General features: G+C 33.1%; 1 protein-coding gene across 1 annotated transcript in view; it reads right to left on the minus strand.

Moving 5' to 3' along the window:
* The window catches only part of LOC124364461 (transient receptor potential cation channel subfamily A member 1-like), a 147,608-nt gene that overhangs the window by 115,598 nt on the left and 18,278 nt on the right, over window positions 1-13,732 (minus strand). Inside the window, 2 exon segments of the mRNA XM_046819971.1 lie at window positions 3,110-3,271; window positions 4,200-4,287. Of these exon segments, the coding sequence (XP_046675927.1) occupies window positions 3,110-3,271; window positions 4,200-4,286 (249 nt within the window). The 5' untranslated portion in view covers window position 4,287.

Below are 13,732 nucleotides of genomic sequence, written 5' to 3' on the forward strand. Positions count from 1 at the left end.
TCAACAAAGATTTGGTTACAATGTCTGGGCATCTATTTACAATGGACGCCTTTACATGCAAGCTCTGGGTAATGTACCTCTCAAATGGTGTCATCATATCTAAACTTACTCCAAACAACAGTTGAAAGACATTCTAGATGAAATTCCTCTTGGTGATCGCCGCACACTGTGGTATCAACTAGATGGTGCACCACCTCACAACGCTAGGATTGTGACAGATCACCTAAATGCTGAGTTTCCTAATAGGTGGATAGGAACGCTGGACCCGTGAACTGGCCACCAAGGTCTCCCGACCTAAATCCATTGGACTTCTACTTATGGGGGCACATAAAGCAGTGTGTTTATTCCCAACAGATTAACAACCGAGATCAGTTGATGGGACTAGTAGAGGCAGCATGTAATATGGTACGCAATGACAAGAATGTATTGCCACGAGTCTACCAGTCCCCTCATACGCAGATGTCAAGCCTGCATTAAAGCAAGAGGAGGCCATTTTGAACATCTTCTCTAAATATGAGTTATTGTTTGTTATTTTATCTTCTCAATTTGTTACTATTTGTTATATGTGAAAGTTAATTAAAAAATGTAAATTAAACATTTTTATTTCAATGCTAAATTGTGTAACTTGTAATAGGTTTAAACAAAAAATCACAGTTTTGTTAATAATTTGAATATTGAAACTTATTCTGAAGACAAACAGCGCACATATTTTGCATTTAAAAGTTTTATTTTAAATAAAATCCCTTAAAGTTATGATTATTTAAAGAATTTATCTGTCCACCATTTTCTAACAAAATGAGCAAAATTAAGTTTCCATTTTAGAAAAAGATACCTAAAGTAAGTGTACCAAATTTCAACTCGTTATCTCTTGTAGTTTCTTATTTATGACGGTTTACAAGAAAAGCACAAACAGACAGACAGACAGTAAACGGTACGTTTCCGGACCGATGTGCAATGGAGTTTTTTCCTTGTTTTTGATGACCTGTATCAAGTCCTGAAAATATTGCACACCTTTTATGAATCACCCTGTATAGCATATTAAATTGTAAATGTTTATCTCATATCGATATGAGATAAAACGCATATCAAACGTGTTCACTCATAACGTTTTAAGTTATGCACTTAGAGCGATGATCATATTGACAGTCTTGTTTTTATATTATTTATAACCATCCCGTCATATATTCTAAATGAAGATTTACCATATAAGGAAATAGTAAAACTACCCTACTTTATTACGTAAGGTAGATTGAATTCGACACTCAAAAGGAAAGTAGATTTCATAGTGTAATTTAAAACTATTAGAAAACAAGTAAATATCGTTTTTAATTTGTAGCGTGAAGAATAGTTCATGTCTTACTATAATACATTTAAATAAATAATGTATTTAAACTTTATGGTGAGATGAACAAATGGTTAGACTGATTATCAGATTAATTAGTAAAACACGCTCAATAAAACAACCAGGTGGGTTAATTAGTATACTAATCGTTTAAATGACGGAGTTTCCGGAAGAAGTGTTTGCATTTTTTCCGATCATGACTCTAAGAATCCATAACTGCTATAACTATAATCCGATATATTCATATTATATGAATGTGTGGGCTTATGCAGTATAACGCAAGTTTGTGAACTGGAATAATTACAAACATATCCAGACCAAACTTACAAAGGCAACAACACGCAAACAACTTGGCAGAATTCATTAGTCAGTCATAATAAAAAAGACTCAAGATGGATTTAAGGTGGATATTCGCATTCGGAGCAAACGTTTTTACTCGACTATTCCTCGACAAAGACATTTCTAAAATATATTGGGTTACTTATACAATTTAATACACAACTGTTGTATTGTCGCTTTTTCGATATCTCATAAGGTCCTAAGACGGTGGTCATTCAAAGTTTTGAAAAGGAATAGTTATGTATAAGTTATAGGGCCAAGAAAAGTGTTTTAGAATCATCAGATCATTTACAATAATGTTTGTTCTGACGTGTTCTTTTTAATGTGTAAGATTCCAGACAGCGAGCCTTACAATTTTTAAGTAGTACACATTACGGGAATAATTATTTATGAACACGATACACACCGTAGTTTTTATACATTGCGACTAAACGTGGTACAGAGGTATACATAGCTTGGTTGAGTTTGTTAGCCAGTCTTAACCAATAAAACGTTTTAAGGGAACTATATTATTATATTCCCCTTAAAATACCAACAGTGTGACATTTACAGGATTTTAATTGTCAGGTACCTTGTCTATAAATGATATCACCAAATGTGGCGAGTGGCTTATATAAATGATTGACAGTGGTAAAATTCTTCAGTTCGGTATTTGCTTCAAATCATAATGGTGAGTTGCTCTAAATGACTTCCATTAAAATAGCAGTATCCTCGTTCCTTCTTTGCTAAAAGGTCTGAATTAACTACAACTGTAGTTAAGAAATACATTTTTAATCTCACAATTTGCAGTATTAAGGATCTATTTTAATACGAACGTTTCGTTGAACCTGTGTTTAGAATTTACGTAATAAAAATAACCCTAAAATTATGAGGAAGTAATATCCTTCGAATGATGTTATAATTTAAAAACGCTGCATTCATACTTTTCTCAATTTCGTTTCTTAACTTTCTAAGTATAACAGACTCAATGGTATGGGCTGTTTGGTGATGGAGAAGGTCGTGTGAGCAACTTTTTGTTTCAACATCCTTCTAACTACCTTGCCTCGTACTTCCTTGACAGTAGTAGATACACTGCGTGTTATTTTTGCTGTAGAGATTTTAAAATTTCCTTGCTATATTCACTTTGAGTCCATCTGTATAAAACTATTCAAGGTAAAATCTGATCTATGATGAATAAGAGAAACGTGGACATCAAAAGATCTACTTGAACGAAGATTCTACGAGACTTATATACACTTCTACAAGTAATATACACTTCATATTCTGATCTGAAATACTAGTGGTAATGTAGAATATCTCGTTATTACCAGGATATATATAAATTATTTTAGTTAAAAGGCGACAAGAACTTTTCATGTCATTTTACAAGAGTAAACCCTTAATAACAATCTAATGGTCCAGTACGACAATTGTGTTGAAAACACTTACCCTAAGAATGCGGTATGGACTGTCAGTGAGTAGGCAGACCTCGCCCTCCACTCGGCCCACTCCCTGGGGTAGCAGAGGTACCACGGCAGCCTTCTCCTCCCCAACCATGATGTGCATCTCCGTGCTTCCCTTCCCCTTGTCCCACGGTGGCTTGCACTCACACTATAACAAGAACACAAATTATTGCTACTGAAATGTATCAAGTTTACTGTCAATTCAGTATACAGTATGTCAATTGTGCTATAGTATACCATTTAAAACATTTTTATGGTCACTTATTTATTACGTTGATTTAAAAAAAAACATACAATTTGTTTATGAGAAATCCATGTTGGATTGAAAAGCAGAGTAAGTGCCACCGACAGTTAAAAACAAAAACAAAATCGGAAGTGTTAAGCAAAAAGGGAAAATGTCCTATAAATGGGGAAAATATTCTAACTCAAGCACAAACTATTATCTGTCATCTTTAAAAGTTAAATGTCAGTTTTTGCCCGTTTGTGTGTAATACGAAGATGATCGATTGAAGAAATATGTTTTGTCATACACTTACTAGATTGTTCTTTTAGCATCTTTACTTTCCAGTGTTTGTCAGTTCCATCATCAATGAAACAGGACCCAGCCTGAGCAGCTGTGATGCTGCCAATTTGTGACAATGACTTTGCCTGAGGAAAACACTAGCAAATTTGAAACATAAATTCATTCCCGTTTGCACAATTCCCTTTCAGTGATGCGGTTAAACTTTAAAACAACACTGCTGAACAAGAAACCGTAGACTTTTACTTCTTCAGCAGGATGATCCTTGAGGCCTGGAAGTCCTTGTACACTTAGAAATAGAGAAATTCTTTAAGTAATTAAAGCTAATTGAAAATCATTGACAAAGTGAATTCTTCAGAAAGAATGTATATATTCTGAAAAAATTGCCATTTTAAGATTTGAAGTCCGGGTAAATATGCCATATATCCTGTTCGTAAGGTTCAATCAAAACGAAAATTCAAAATTCACACATAATTCGTTCTAAAAATTCTCACGAGTTATTCAAATTTGCATCGTTCAACTTTTTACACACATTAGAATCTATAATATACATTACCTCACGTTCATTGTTGACTCTGTCAGTATGAGAGTTGATCCATCCCAGCACCTGGGCACTGCATAGCCACTTATTGTTTGCCGGCATTCTGAAAAAAAAACCGTGTGCACCGTAAGAAATTTGTTCGTTGGTTCTAATTATTTTACAACACTCACAGACACAAAAACGTATGTTCCCTTAATAAAAATATCCTGTTTATTGTGATCAATACGTTATTACAAAGAGATGATTCAACAACCCCTATTGGGCCTCTGAGAGGAGCAATCAGGCTAGCTATGGCTTCCTCACTGTCGCAACAACAATCCCGCTCTGCTAATTGTGTGAGGAATATTTTCCAGACACTGGAGCATTTAGGCTTTCATCAATGCTCTCAGTGTAGCAAGAAAACAAACAAGAATATCATATAAATAAACATGGATGGTGGTCTACTGAACCAGGCCTAACCATCAAATAATAATAATATCGGCTGACAAGAAAAATATATATTAAAAACCTACTTCTTTAGATTCTCCTTTTACATGTATAATTCCTTTAACATAATTCAAATAATTTTCTTTAAATAAGTGTGTAGTAATATATAGTATTACAGTTTACAAATGTATTCAACCGCTGCAAGTGTTCTAATAAAAAACAGATAGAAAATTATGTTTCAATCGTTGTATGATTTTAACTGCACAATTGTATAGAAGTTGTCAGTTTAATATATTCTTCACTTTTTAATTATTGTTAATGCTGTATTCAGTTTTTAACTCTAGAATGGAATTCCAGACTTCAGTGTAATCATACTGAAAAAAGACAAATTTATAGAAATGTCGATATTTGTATTTGAAGACCGATAGGATTTGTTAATTATTTATTTACATACTAGCCTTAATGAACAAAAGAAAACGGCCAAAAACTAAATTGGAAAAGTAATATAAACCTAAGGCCACCAATCTTGTTCAAAATCGGAGCTGCAACGTAGGAAATGGCCTGACGCTTTTCCGTAATCTGCCAGTGGTGGCTGCATTTAATTACAATACAAATAGGCTAAAATTACATGAATAGTACACATGATATTTAAAACTGAAGTTTTAACACGAGCGAAGGCTTGTAATATCAAATACCTTTAAAAAGTATCTTTCGTATATGCGTTTTAGGTATTAAAAAAATATAATATTTAAATTTAGGTAGGGGCACCTACCTTAGCTTTACAGCTAATGTTTCAGCTGCAAGGCTAAGGCCTTTTGAAGGATCTCAGCAAAAGGACTAACTGGCGTCTTGAAGCCTCCAAATTTATCGAGCACTGGAACTAACGCAACCTAACATCTAACAACACTCGGTCATTGTATGACCCACCTCCATTCTGTTGGAATCATCTGGCCTGTAGATTCAGTCATCAATACGAGCTGTAAGACGCGGAACCGTAGGAATGAGTTATCTACAACCGGGGAGTGGTCTCGGCCTACAATTCCGTTGCAACGGAACACTATGTTAATTTTCTTCGCAGTTTGGAAGAGGGATGATTATATCTCAGTTATTATACATTGTAAAGCAATACGAAATATGTTTATAATTCTCGGTAATTTACAATAACGTTAATGCTTACGTTTATTTACATCTCGAAAAATTTCTAGATAGTTGCCGCACAGCAGATAGTTTTCAGCAGTATCCAACGTTGCCGAAATAATTGTGAACAAGGATAAGAAACGTAATTTTAATAGATTCATATTAGACTTGGTACAGAGATAGTATTTAGACATGAATTCTTTAGCTAGTCTAAAAACAAAATAGTCCAATAAAATGTTACAAGATGGTGGCCATTCGTATTTGTGCAAAGTTAATTTTCAGTATAGACCCAAAATAACAAATTTAAAATATATATTTTAGTAGGTATTTCAAATTATCAGGTAATTAATTATGAACAACTTTTATTATTGCACTTCTATCTATATGTCTTAAGGTTTCCATATGGCGGCTGTTAATGTTTGGGAAAGAAAAAAAATAATACCCAAAGTTATTATGCATTCTAGAGAACAACAAAAAAGCGTTTCGTCATTATCAGGTCCATTACAAAAATATTTGTTCTTGCGTAGATGTTTGATACCTGATAAGGTTTTCTGATAGTAATTGTACAGTGCTTCGAGTACAATTGTGTAAATAATGGTGAACACTTTATTCCAATTAGCCGTTTAAAACTAAATTTGGCATTAAGACAATTAGTAGTTATACATTGCTTAAATAAGTTCGTTAGTTAGTCTCAAAGAATAAAAGGCCAAATATGGTGGCCATTCAAGTTGTGTTATTTTATGCCTGGAAATTTATTACATAAATCATAATATAACTTTTGTTATGAATTTATTAAGTAACTTCAAGCTAGTTATTCCTTATAATATTTTATAACTCTTACTGGTTTTAAGACGGCAGCCGGTTAAAAAAATTTAGAAATATACAATTGACTCATGATTAGTGACGTTTACATACATCATTTAGTATTTATTGTAATAAATCAAGTCCACGTTTTTATAAACAAACTTATATGTTTGTAATGATTTTTATCTTGTAAGGTGTATAAATTCAAGTTTAACAACTCTCTTTAAAATCATTATATTTTCATACTAAAGTAAAGTACTTTTTATTTTCCATACGTTTATAAAAATATTTACAAATTGACACAACCTGCAAAGTATTGTCTGTCGTAGAAATTTTGTTAGATGAAGCATATTATGATATAGAATGGTATCTTATTAAAGACACTCATTTAGTCCAAAAGTAAACCATTTTCCTTATAAAAAATTATTTTATTGCAGTCTAAATCTGAAAATTGCCCAGTTCTTCATGATGCCGATTTTAAATATGAATATTTAAGATTAATTTAGGCTCAAAGTCCATTAGCTCATGGTTAATGGAAGTCAATCTTTCCTTTCTTAATGTAAAGTACTTGTTCTTCTCTTTATAGTTTAAGTTAAATTTAATGACCCTTACATTCTTTACGGTAATAAAAACACTTGATTTGTAAGTCTAAATGAATAAAAATTTTACAAGCTTATAAAAAATACAGTTTTGGTTGTGAAATTATAGTCCCGGTTAATTTGTCTGGTACAAATTTTGGATGAATGTAAACAATGCCTACAGGATATTCTGTTTGAGCATTGTTTACATAGTAATTTTCGGATAGTAATTGTACAGTGTTTCGAGTACAATTGTGTAAATAATGGTGAACACTTTATTCCAATTAGCCGTTTAAAACTAAATTTGGCACTAAGACAATTAGTAGTTATACATTGCTTGAATAAGTTCGTTAGTTAGTCTCAAAGAATAAAAGGCTTAAATATGGTGGCCATTCAAGTTGTGTTATTTTTATGCCTGGAATTAACAATCTTCGCATCCACAAGCTTATAAAATACACAGTGGTTTAGTTATGAAATTATAGTGCCGGTTAATTTGTCTGGTTTAATTTTTGGATGAATGTAAACAATGCCTACAGGATATTCTGTTTGAGCATTTGTCTTCGCATCCACAAGCTTATAAAATATACAGTGGTTTAGTTATGAAATCATAGTGCCGATTAATTTGTCTGGTTTAATTTTTGGATGAATGTAAACAATGCCTGAAGGAGATTCTATTAAATTTGAGCGTTTGTCTTCGCATCCACAAGCTTATCTATATATATAAAAGAAAGTCGTGTTAGTTACACTATTTATAAGTCAAGAACGGCTGATCCGATTTGGCTGAAAATTGGTAGGGAGGTAGCTAAGAACTGGGAGAAACACATAGGATACTTTTTATCCCGTTCCCGATTCAGGATTCCGCCCCACTGGTCTCTAAAAGTTACGGAAATACCCGTAAGAAATGCATTGCAGCAAACATATGTTATTAAGTGAAAGAGCCTGTTCAAATTTAATCAGCTGTTCTTTGTAAACATATATAATGCGACAAAAGAAATATATGTTTATATCATTTAATTACGATTTTAAATTTCTTTACACTTATAGTTTGAAAGCATAAAGTAAGCTTAAGAGAAACAGCAAATTTTGTTTCAACTGTTTCTGCAATCACTGTTAAACATAGACTTTACTATCCAGATAATACAATTCAAATTTGACGTAAAAGTTCACCTTTAACTGCAATATTTATCTAATATAAACCATGCTCGTGCTTGATCAGAAGAGCAATGCAGATATCAAAATTACTATCTTACGTTGGCTACAAATATAAAGAATGTTATAAAACCAACCTTAGTTGTTGTTGTTGTTTTTTTTTTTTTTTTTTTTTTTTTTTTTTTTTTTTTTTTTTTTTTTTTTTTTTTTTTTTTTTTGACAGAAGTATGGTTCTCAAAACTCCGTGTGTACATATTCTCTCAATCGAGACAACAAAGCAAGCTCAATCATGGCATCGGAGATATAACTAATTTGATCCAGAAGTGATACACGCGCAAAGCCTAAAATAAAAACCATACGCAATTTCGCTTAACATCTGAAGCTCATAATCATTAAACTGTAATAATATGTACCTGAAATATGCCTATTTTCGTTTCAAAATTACATTGAGCGCCATCATGTATTACATTGTATGTGCGCTAATGAATTCTGACTTTTTGACTCCTGTCCACGATGGTCTAATATAGTTCAATTGTATACAAAAATCTCTATGATATTGGAGAAAAATTCCAGTTATTTCACAGGTGCATATTGAGACTGTTTTAAAATTTAAATCTTAAATAGATCATGAGCTTGGAGTATCTTTCAGTGACTATCATTTATCTCAGAAGGGTAATAACGACGTTCAAAAGAAATATGCCTCCTATGTCCCAATTTTTCTGTTGGAAATCGTGTGCGAAGCCGTGGGTATTTGGTTGTAATTGGTATTTTATTGAAAATGAAGAGTTTTCGTTATAAAATACTACGAATTTATTGACAAACTAGCTGTTACCCGCAGCCAATCGCGCATAATTGCTTTTACTAAGTAATATAAGGACTTCGGTTCTTAAGATTTGCGTGCGAAGCCGTGGGTAACAGCTAGTCTATATATATAAAAGAAAGTCGTGTTAGTTACACTATTTATAAGTCAAGAACGGCTGAACCGATTTGGCTGAAAATTTGGTAGGGAGGTAGCTAAGAACTGGGAGAAAGACATAGGATACTTTTTATCCCGTTCCCGATTCAGGATTCCGCCCCACTGGTCTCTAAAAGTTACAGAAATACCCGTAAGAAATGCATTGCAGCAAACATATGTTATTAAGTGAAAGAGCCTTTTTAAATTTAATCAGCTGTTCTTTGTAAACATATATAATGCGACAAAAGAAATATATGTTTATATCATTTAATTACTATTTTAAATTTCTTTACACTTATAGTTTGAAAGCATAGAGTAAAAAAACTATATCTTGAAAAAAACAATTGCCTGAATTCCAAAATGTAAACAAACAACTGTAAATTTGATTGACACTATGATAGCTGCCTGTGTCATTTTTCTGGGTTACTCAGTCAAACAAAATGAAATCATGGCTACTGACATATAGATTGTCCTTTCAGTTTTACTTAATAATCAGTCAATCATGAAGTGATTTTTTTTTACCTTTGCAATAATCTGTTGGTTTTTAAAAAAGACAAACAACTTATTACTTCGATTGCTTTCGGTTCGGATAACTTTGTTTCGCACGAAATTAAACGATTTGCGAGTGTTTGTGAACATTGAGAGGATTATTATAAAGATGCCGCGACCCAGAAGATCAAATCTGTCTCAACAAAGCCGTAATGCAAGAAGGCTTCGTAACGTTGTGAACAATTCTACTGAAGAAGAAAGTGAAATCGGACGACAAGAGCGTCGTGTTGGTATGGCCCGACTTCGTGCTTCTCAATCTCAAGAGCAAAGAGAGGAAGCCTGTGAAACAGCTCGCTTGGCTATGCGAAATCGGCGAGCTAATCGTACTGACCAACAACTAGATCAAGTTCGACACGCAAGAAGGAATACATCAGCTGTTGATTTGAATAGAGCATAATTTAGTTATGATTGCACTTATGATTACAGTTCGCATGTATCTGTACTTATTGGTCCAATGGATGTTGTTTGTGGGCATTGTAGTCCATTGAAGTTTGTTGGAGAGTCGCTTGGATTGTGTTGTCTTAATGGCAAAGTAAAATTGCCAATACTGACTCCCCCTCTTGATCCATCACTAATCACAAAAATAACAATTGGTTGAGTGAGCGAGCAATCTTGGCAGCTAAGAACAAGGATGTGGATGACTTGGACTTTTTAATTCAGAGTCAAATTGATGGTACTCTGCAAACATTCAAATCTATTGATTGCGTAACAAATGAAGATGAGGCCACTAACTATCCAACTGAATTTTTAAACTCTTTGGATGTGCCCGGCTTACCACCCCATAATTTACTTTTGAAGGTTGGTGCAGTAGTCATAATGCTTCGCAATCTAAATCAACCAAAATTATGCAATGGAACGCGTTTGGTTGTAAAAAAATTGATGATAAATGTGATTCACGCGACGATTCTTAAAGGAAAATTTAAAGGTGAGGAAGTTCTTATTCCAAGGATTCCGATGATTCCTACCGATATGCCTTTTGAATTTAAACGAACTCAGTTTCCGATTCGTCTTGCATTTGCCATGACGATCAATAAATCACAAGGCCAATCTTTGACCGTTCTGGACTAAATTTAGAAAATCCATGTTTTTCTCATTGACAACTATATGTGGCATGTTCACGTGTCGGCAAACCATCTGCTTTATTCATTCTTGCACCTAATAACAAGACAAAAATGTTGTATATCACAAGGTACTCGACTGAAGAAAGAGAATCAATATTAATAAATTAATGTATCTGTGGCTTTGCTGCTTATTGCGATTTAAATAATTTTAGATAACTTACGAATTGTGTTTTTTATTTTGTTTTTCTATTTAAATTTCAGATTAGTTGTGAAGGAAAAAAAATCACATAGGACCTAATTTGATTTATTTTTTACTTTGTCTTTTATTCTGCACATTTCAAGCACCAATGTGGATGCTGTGGTCCATTTAAGGCGGTACAAAGTTCGCCGGGTCAGCTAGTAAAATATACAATAGTTTGGTTATGAAATTATAGTGCCGGTCCTATAATCCCTATAGATCGAATTTACAATCTACAACATTTAAATTTTGCATAATATTTCGATCATCACGCAAAAGAAAACATAAGATTTTGTAAGAACAAAATCTTATGCAATAGCAGCTCAACGGAAGGATCTGTTACAGGGAATAAAGTTGCCATGAAATGTGAATGGGTGACACGAAGACTAAAACAAATAATAAAGAACCAAAAGATAGGTTTTTATATCATACAGAAGTAAACCATAAACATTTAGTTTAATCATAGATGATATAATATTGAATATAAACAACAAATTCAGGAACAGCTAATGATAAACAACTAATACAATGAAGAAATCAGTAATACTATGCTGAAATATTATATCACTAATAACATAAAAATTGAGATTTGAAAAATTAAACTTCATTTTTGCATTGTTTCCATAAATCCTGTTATTTATGTTGTATACAGAATAAAAATGGCGCAGTGTACAGTGGGTACGGCGGTTATCGCAAGATAACCAGATCAAGCAACGTCGAGCGTGGCCGCTGCTTGAATAGGTGACCGCTGAGCGATCCTGTCCTTGCAAGCGGCTCGCCTGCCCGGCCATTGGTGGTGGTTCGGAAGTCACCTTTAAGCCGTTGGTCCCCAAGTTAAGTGTTAGAGAGGGCTTCTTAGCCCTAACTTCGCCTGGTAAAATAAGACATTCTTTACTTTACTCTTAAAAACAAATGACAAGTTTTTAGGTTAGAGATGAAATTAATATTTTAAATGCGCCATATAGTACAGCAAAAAGTATATTAATTGCCGCAATAGATTATATCAGGTTCGACTAGAAATGTATTTGACAGTCTAGTTTTTGTCAGAATTTATCACATTGGGAAATGACATGTATGTCACACTATACGTATGTAAATTACTTTAAAGTCATATTATTGGTGCAATCTGCTTTGATGGGGCCTTGGGGCTTTAAATTTAGTAAATTGTCTCAAAAGTGGTGTCTAAGTTGCCAAATTAAATGGTGATAACGTATGATATCGGTGGGAAAGGTTGATTCAGTGTGAATGTTGAACTCACCTTCCTCTTAGTGCAGGGTCTGGAATCTGACTGTGCACCTGATGAGACAATGAGATTACACCTCTTCACCTAGATCACACTACATTTTATAGTCTGGGTATCTGTGATGTAGAAACTATATAAAGAGTTCATTTTGATCTTCTTCGTCGCCGACTTTTGCATCTCACCAAGACGAACATGGATCCAGATTCCAGGAGCAAAGTCTGTGACAGCGTCAGATTCCAGACGCTGCACTAAGCGGAAGGTAGTCTGGAGTTGAAGTCAACATTCACATTAAAATGGTGATATTTCCCAACTGAATCAAACGTGCTAGACGGAGCATCCGCGCGTAAAACAAGTGGAGCGTATTTCTGTATATCTTGTAATTACGATAGTGTGATATAATATATCAGAAAGTACTTAAAATAGGTACACGTATTAGTTTCGATATCACTTTTACCTGTCAACAGTATTCACCACTATTCACACTAGTTCACATATATTTCATATATTTCTATAATGTGCTAAAGAATACGCGATAAATAATATTAACGTGATAATACACATGTGTGTGTGATACTTTTTATTTTTTAAAAAGGTGAAACGAACACATGAGTTCGAAAGGCAGTATGTTAAGTTATTGCTTTCATATAATGTATAATACCTGGTTTATAACAACACAACTAATAAACGATCTCCCATCGTTTTTGAAGATAAGGCTCATTCATGTTCGTATTTCAGCAGTTTAACTGTTCAAAGCTGCCATATATCAGTATATAAGCAATATAATATAATATATTATTGTTTATATATATATATATATATATATATATATATATATATATATATATAAACAGTAAGAAACAACAAAAAACAAAAGTATTTTGTTAAATATAACAAAAGAACTGATTGACTATCATGGGCGTTGAAGGAAGTATCTAGAGTCAAATCTATAATTAAGCATTCAGCTTGTATTATTTCAAAAAAGGGTTATTTTAATTTTTTATTAAAATGATTGTGGAACCTACTAACGATGGTATTTTGTTAAATATAACAAAAGAACTGATTGACTATCATGGGCGTTGAAGGAAGTATCTAGAGTAAAATCTAGAATTAAGCATTCAGCTTGTATTATTTCAAAAAAGGGTTATTTTAATTTTTTATTAAAATGATTGTGGAACCTACTAACGATGGTATTTTGTTAAATATAACAAAAGAACTGATTGACTATCATGGGCGTTGAAGGAAGTATCTAGAGTAAAATCTAGAATTAAGCATTCAGCTTGTATTATTTCAAAAAAGGGTTATTTTAATTTTTTATTAAAATGATTGTGGAACCTACTAACGATGGTATTTTGTTAAATATAACAAAAGAACTGATTGACTATCATGGGCGTTGAAGGAAGTATCTAGA

The sequence above is a fragment of the Homalodisca vitripennis genome, chromosome 1, assembly GCF_021130785.1.
Source record: "Homalodisca vitripennis isolate AUS2020 chromosome 1, UT_GWSS_2.1, whole genome shotgun sequence".
In the NCBI taxonomy this organism is placed as follows: Eukaryota; Metazoa; Arthropoda; class Insecta; order Hemiptera; family Cicadellidae; genus Homalodisca; species Homalodisca vitripennis.